The sequence below is a fragment of the Meleagris gallopavo genome, chromosome 20 (assembly GCF_000146605.3).
Source record: "Meleagris gallopavo isolate NT-WF06-2002-E0010 breed Aviagen turkey brand Nicholas breeding stock chromosome 20, Turkey_5.1, whole genome shotgun sequence".
NCBI lineage: Eukaryota > Metazoa > Chordata > Aves > Galliformes > Phasianidae > Meleagris > Meleagris gallopavo.
Window position 1 is genome coordinate 1,029,879 of NC_015030.2, and position 6,000 is coordinate 1,035,878.

At 49.6% G+C, this 6,000-nt stretch overlaps 1 protein-coding gene across 2 annotated transcripts in view; it reads left to right on the forward strand.

Annotated features, from left to right (window-relative positions):
- DNAH9 (dynein axonemal heavy chain 9) overlaps positions 1 to 6,000 on the forward strand; it is a 175,424-nt gene that overhangs the window by 49,966 nt on the left and 119,458 nt on the right. For both annotated transcript variants that reach the window (XM_031556283.1, XM_019621575.1), the window contains 2 exons: positions 3,310 to 3,483; positions 4,153 to 4,360. In XM_031556283.1, the coding sequence (XP_031412143.1) occupies positions 3,310 to 3,483; positions 4,153 to 4,360 (382 nt within the window). The remainder of the gene's footprint in view (positions 1 to 3,309; positions 3,484 to 4,152; positions 4,361 to 6,000) is intronic.

Sequence of the window (6,000 nt, forward strand, 5' to 3'; positions counted from 1 at the left end):
CTGACTTCCTGGGGCTTGCATGTGGTTAATAACAAATTAGAAATGTGAATACAACAATTCTGTTTGCAAATGACCTCCATAGTACCAGAAAGGGGAGAGTGTAAGGGTCAAGCGATGAAGGGATGTTTGTTCACGCAGGCATGTTTTAATAGGGAGAAACACAAAGTTAATTTATAGAGACGTGTGGATAGGCTTAATGTGATGAAATTAAGTGTGGTTTATCAGGTGATGTATCTGCTGAGCAGCCTTTCAGCCATCAGATTGCACAGGTAGACACTGTACTGTGTGACAGAAACCAGCCGGTCCTTTGCTACCACTGGCTTTTGTTAAAAAGAGGCGTGTGTCAGCAATTGGTAGTCCTGACTTTCTGATAAAAGCATGTGAGAAAGAGAAGTGGTCAGCAGGGCATGATGTGTCCTGGGGATTATGGGTGTCCTTTTAGGTGGAAGTAGTGGCTGTGCTCTCTCTCCAAGGTGTTGCTTGCTGGAGGAGGGCTGTCAGACAGGATCAAAAACGTGGTGCCCTTTGGGCGCTTAAGTCTTCAGTCCATCCAGAATTGTTATGTGGCTGTTGAAAATCTGGAATAATTGCAAATGAAATGTGAAAAAAGGGTCCCTCTTTAGAGAGCGTGGGTCTCTTAGTGTCTGGCCAAGGCTTCTGCAACTGTTGTTGGACCTCTCAACTCTCTTGCCCCTGCACTAGTGCAGAGGAGCAGCCACATAGCTGCTTTGCCAGCTACTGGGGTGGGTGGTGTGGAAACTCCCTCTGGGCAGGCAGCTGGTTCCCTGGAGTGAGCTGCTGGGCACAGTCAAGCTTTTGGACCATAGATTAGTGCTGGAGGGCACAGCCTAGAGATGAGGATTTTCTTGGGTAGGAGGGTTGATCAGACCATGTATCACCAGTCTCTGACAGTCAAAGTATGGTCCTGTCTGAGAGGCAGAGGAAGGCAGGGCACTCCTCCCTATGCTGCTTTCCACAGTACATCTATCCTATAGATTAACTGCAGCTGTCTGCCTCCGTATCCATCAGCTTGCATTAGATGAGGTGGGTGTGATTCCTCACATGGTGGTAGTATTGTAAGACTGAGTTTCCTCAAGGTCATCATCTGACAGCGCACAATTTAAACTCCCTCTTCAGACCCTGGTACTCAAAGTAGAGCTGGAACAGAGTGGCTTTGGTGTGGGAACATAGTGGGACTTGCAAGGATCTTCTCTAGAGTTGCACTGGGGAAGCAGAGGATAAAGGGACATTTCTCTTCCCCCTGACCTCTTGTTCTGCCCCATTTCCCAGCTGCATGGCTTAGCTCGGAACAGTGTGCCTTACCACGGGCCAGAAATACCTGCTGGACTGCTTCATAGCAAGGAGCTTTGGGAAGTGATGAGCAACTGAAGACAGACTTGGCGCTTACCAAGAGCCCTCATGCCTCCTGGTACTGTGTGAGCTGGATGAGAATGGCTTTTGTGGTCCTTGTGGAAGCCTTAACCCCTCAATTCCTTATGTGATAGTTGGGAAATAATTGTCCTTAGTGGGGAGGGGGATAAAAAAGAAAACAACTAAGACCGGGAAGCACTGTGTTTGCTCCAGCAGTGCAGACTGCTGTGTAACCACAGGAGCTCACAGCTCCTTCAGCAAGCTGGCTGGAACGCAGCTGCTTGGCCAATGGATGCCATGTCCCCCACCCCAGAGCTCTGCTTCTGCACCCCTGGCACTGTTGCAGCCATTTCTGCATTGCCAGGGCCTGCTGTGCTCCCAGAGCCTGGTGATGGCTGCAGGAGGATGCACACAGCGGCCCTGTGGGATGCCACTCAGCGTGGGGCTGCTTCTGAAGCTCTGTAAATGTCAGTGCCGAGAGCGAGGGTGCGGCGGTCCAAGCGTGGGGAAGCCTGATGAAAAATGATCCAATATAAAATCTGTTTATTGCTTTCCATTGAAGGTGCCCTTCGCATTGACCTTTTGCTACTGAAATGTCAGGAGCAAAGAGTCGGGAAGGCTTCTCGCCACTCTGCGTGTGGTGGTGGGTAGCGGGGCCCTGTACAAAACCAGATGATAAATTTGCCATTTCAAGGCTCTGAGATGAGTGGCAATCCATGCAGGGTTGTTATTAAGGAAGCAGTTTGAGCTGGAGGCCGTCCTGGCAGTGAGGCTGGGGCTGGAATCCATGCAGCTGCAGGCAGCCTGGGCTGCAGGAGTGAGGGCAATGCTGCGAGAGGGCTTCCAGCACTGCTGTGTGTCCCTCCTGCTGAAGGCTGCTCTGCTGCTGGCACTGAGAGGTTGTGACAGTGAGAGAATGGAGAATTACAGTTATTCCCCTTCTCTGAATAGCACGAGGATGCAAAATCAGGAATATGAAAAAGCTGGTTTTAGGATCCTCTAGGCTTTTTGATGAGTGATGGCTCAGGGGATGTTTGGTGGCAATTCAAGCTCTGATGGAGACTTATCAGCATGGAGGCAATGTTCTGGCAGTCCCAGCTTCTGGCCTGGGAAAGCGTGTGGCATAGTAATGGGGGGAGAGTGCCATAGATGCCCCAGAAAGACTCAGTAGTGTTAAAGCTGGATAAATTTTGCATCCAGTGTTTCACAGACATCTTTTTAACATCTTTCCCTCCCTCCCTGCCACTCCTCCCTGGGGCAGAAGGCTGAAATACCCCCGGTCTGCATGCAGGCTTGCCTGGTGTCATACAGGAGATCGTGTCAGAGGAGGAAGATAAGCACGTTTTGCAAGTCCTGAACCAGCACTGAAATTAGCTCTTGTAAAATTCAAGATGCTCTAAAATCTCCATGCTTGGAAAGACGTAACGAGGAACAAGAAGAAAGCAGAGCTGAGGGCACACGGTCCCTTCTGCTGCCTTGGTGTATTGGCACAGTCCTGTTGCTCCAGAACAACAACTGTTATTAATAGAGTGCTGTGATTTATGAGGAGAAGCTTTAGTATGCATGCTTTGACTAACCGTGGCCACCGGCGTAGACGGATGTTGTGTCCTTGTCTGTTGGAAGAAGCAGGCACCACAAATCAATCAAGTGGTCTGTTTAGTCACAGGCACGTATTGCTCTTTTTCAGGTTGATCCATCTATCTGCTGTGAGAGTGATCAACACAGAGGATGAATTATTTAGATGAGTAAATAGGAGCAATGAGAAGAAACAGAGGAAATGAAAAATTAGGCTTAATAATAGGAAAAAGCGTAAGACCGTTATAGTGTGGAATGTGTTTTAAGCACCAATCCCACTTTGGTGGACTGAGGCTGCTAACGTTCTCCAGCACTGATGAATTCCTCCAGATTAGCATATTTTCTTCCCTTTTTGTCTCACAGCTTGTGGATTACAGAGTGGAGTTCAGCAAGTGGTGGGTGGCGGAATTCAAGACGATCAAGTTTCCCTCTCAGGGAACGGTCTTTGACTTTTACATCGATCCAGAAACAAAGAAGTTTGAGCCTTGGTCTAAACTGATCCCCCAGTTTGAATTTGATCCAGAAGTGCCATTACAGGTTTGTGTGCCTTGTGTGGATTGATTGTGCATTTGGTGACTGTAAGCAGGCTTTGGGTTGATGCACAATTAAACATCGGGCTCTTCTCAATAAGAATGCATTTCTGCATGAGGTACAACTATATATCCAGTTTTCATTACAGTGCTTGGACTGTGCAGATCACCTTCCATCGGCCTTTCACATACAACTTATGTGCAGAGAGGTGGGTTTGGTGGCAGCTCACCAAGAGCAGAGAGACGGCGTTGGGACGAAGCCCCCGAGGCACCACGTTGTTGTTCTGCACCTGTCTCAAAATAGAGATGTTTTTGTGAGTTAGGCGAAAAGTGTCTGCAGATGGAGAGCTGCATTTGCCAGCTGCACTTTCCTCTCCTTTTGGAAGTGCCGCCGTGAGCAGATGACTTGAAAAAGTCATTACCATTTTAGCACAATGTGTGTTTGTGGGGAGATCCAGATGCTGCTGCCAGCATCCAGCTGTCAGGGTTTCATCTGCACAGTCAGTTTAATTTTAATGGCTGGCAGCTGTGTATCATTCCCCTTCCAGGTGTGGTCTACAAACTGGAGTCTCCTCATCCATTCCCACCTCTCCCAGGTTTTCTGCTCCCCAGAGCATGGCTGTGTGTTGTGGCAGTGATGGGAATTGCTCACCTTCTCATTCCCCCCTGTCCTCAGGCTTGCCTCGTGCCCACAACCGAGACGGTCCGGCTGCGGTACTTCATGGATCGGCTCCTGGAGCGCCAGCGCCCGGTGATGCTGGTGGGCAGTGCAGGCACTGGGAAGTCTGTGCTGGTGGGGGACAAACTCTCCTCTCTGGACACAGATGCGTACGTGGTGAAGAAGGTCCCGTTCAACTACTACACCACCTCTGCCATGCTGCAAGGTGAGGCAGCAGCTGAGCTGCGGGACTTTTGTGGCTGCATCAACAGAGGGGTGGCAGCGGGCAGATTTATGTGTGAAAAGACTAGGGGTAATGGCTTTAAACTAGAAGCGGGGGGGGCTAGGTTGGGTGTAAGGAGGAAATTCTTTACTCAGAGGGCAGTGAGGCCCTGGCACTGCTGCCCGGACAGCTGTGGATGCCCAGAGGTGCATAAGGCCATGGATGGGCCCTGGGCAGTCTGAGCATGTGGGGGCAACCAGCCCATGGCAATAGTGAGACTGGGGGGCTGTGAGGTCCCTTCCAATCCACCCATGCTGCGGTTCTGCGATTCTATGAGCTCCTCTAGCATGGTACCTGATGCCCAGGAATCCCATAGGGTTCAGAGTGGGACACACACTGCAGCTTGGAGGGGAAACCATAGTGAGCTGCCTGGTCGCTTACAGGTTTTGTTTGGTTTGTGTGCTCTGTGCTGATACTATGCAGCCCTGGTTTCATGGGAGATGATGTTTTCCAACATGAGAAATTGAATTCTGAACACATGATTCCAGTTCAGGGCTGTGCTGAAGTATGTGCTTAAATCCACTCCTATTTTGCACAGCATGCAGCTCATTCTTGTCTGGAGGTTTGTCTTTAAGGTGTTTGAATTTAAGCTATGCAGAATAAGATAGGATTCTTGGCTAGGATCCAAACTGTCCTGGGGATATGATGATGGGAATTGCATCCCAATTACCAGGAGGATAGTGTGAAGGGAGATAGGCAAGGCTGGGAGCCAGGGCTGCCTGCTGCTGGTGTTTTCCTCTGCATCCCACTGCAGCCCAGCATGTCCCCATGGAGCGGGTCTGCCCCCAGCCTGCATGGGGGCTCGGAGTCCTAGGGATCAAGGCAAGGTCAGTTTGCTGTGTGGTTTCTTCAGAAACAAAGAGAAAGATGGAGATTCTTGCAGTGGACCATTTTGGAAAGGCTTTTTTTACTTTGAGTTGCCCAAAAGACAGAAAAAGTTATTTTTGTGTGTTTTTATTAACCCAGAATGGAACAGCCCAGCTTGCTTTGAATTGAAGAGTGCTTGAGGGTCACCATAAAGCAAAGCACTTCCTTTATATCGCTCCTCTAAACCCTCTCCTGTTGTGATCCACGTGGCCTGAAGTCCTTTTGCTCCCTTGGCCCTGTATGAGAGCACCATTCCTGAAGCATCACTGAGACCTTGTCAGGAGCATGGTGATGGCAGAGGGCTCCTCTCCTCCTGTCTGGTCCCATTTTTCCTTTCTGGGCTCCCTCTGGGATGCCCTGGAGTCATTGGATGGGCTGAGCTACTGTGAGCAGTGCTGCCATTTGTACACCCCTGGCAGTGTCCCTATTTCTTGCAGCCAGCAGCTGTGGTCTGAGATGGGGACATTCCTCCTCTGTAGAGGGGAACAACTCGTGTTGCTTGGGGTGAAGACATGGCTGCAAGCCTTGTGTTGGGAAGCATGATTTATGCTGCTCGGCAGGCTTCCCCACTGCTCATTTTTTAGAGTTAATTTGTCCCTTTTGGTGCAGTTTGTCAGTTGGCTGCTTTTTTCCCCAGCAGGCACCTCTTAAATTTGTAAAACATGGATACAAAGCAGTTTTCTTGTTGTTGTTGTTGTTGGTTTTTTTTGTTTTTT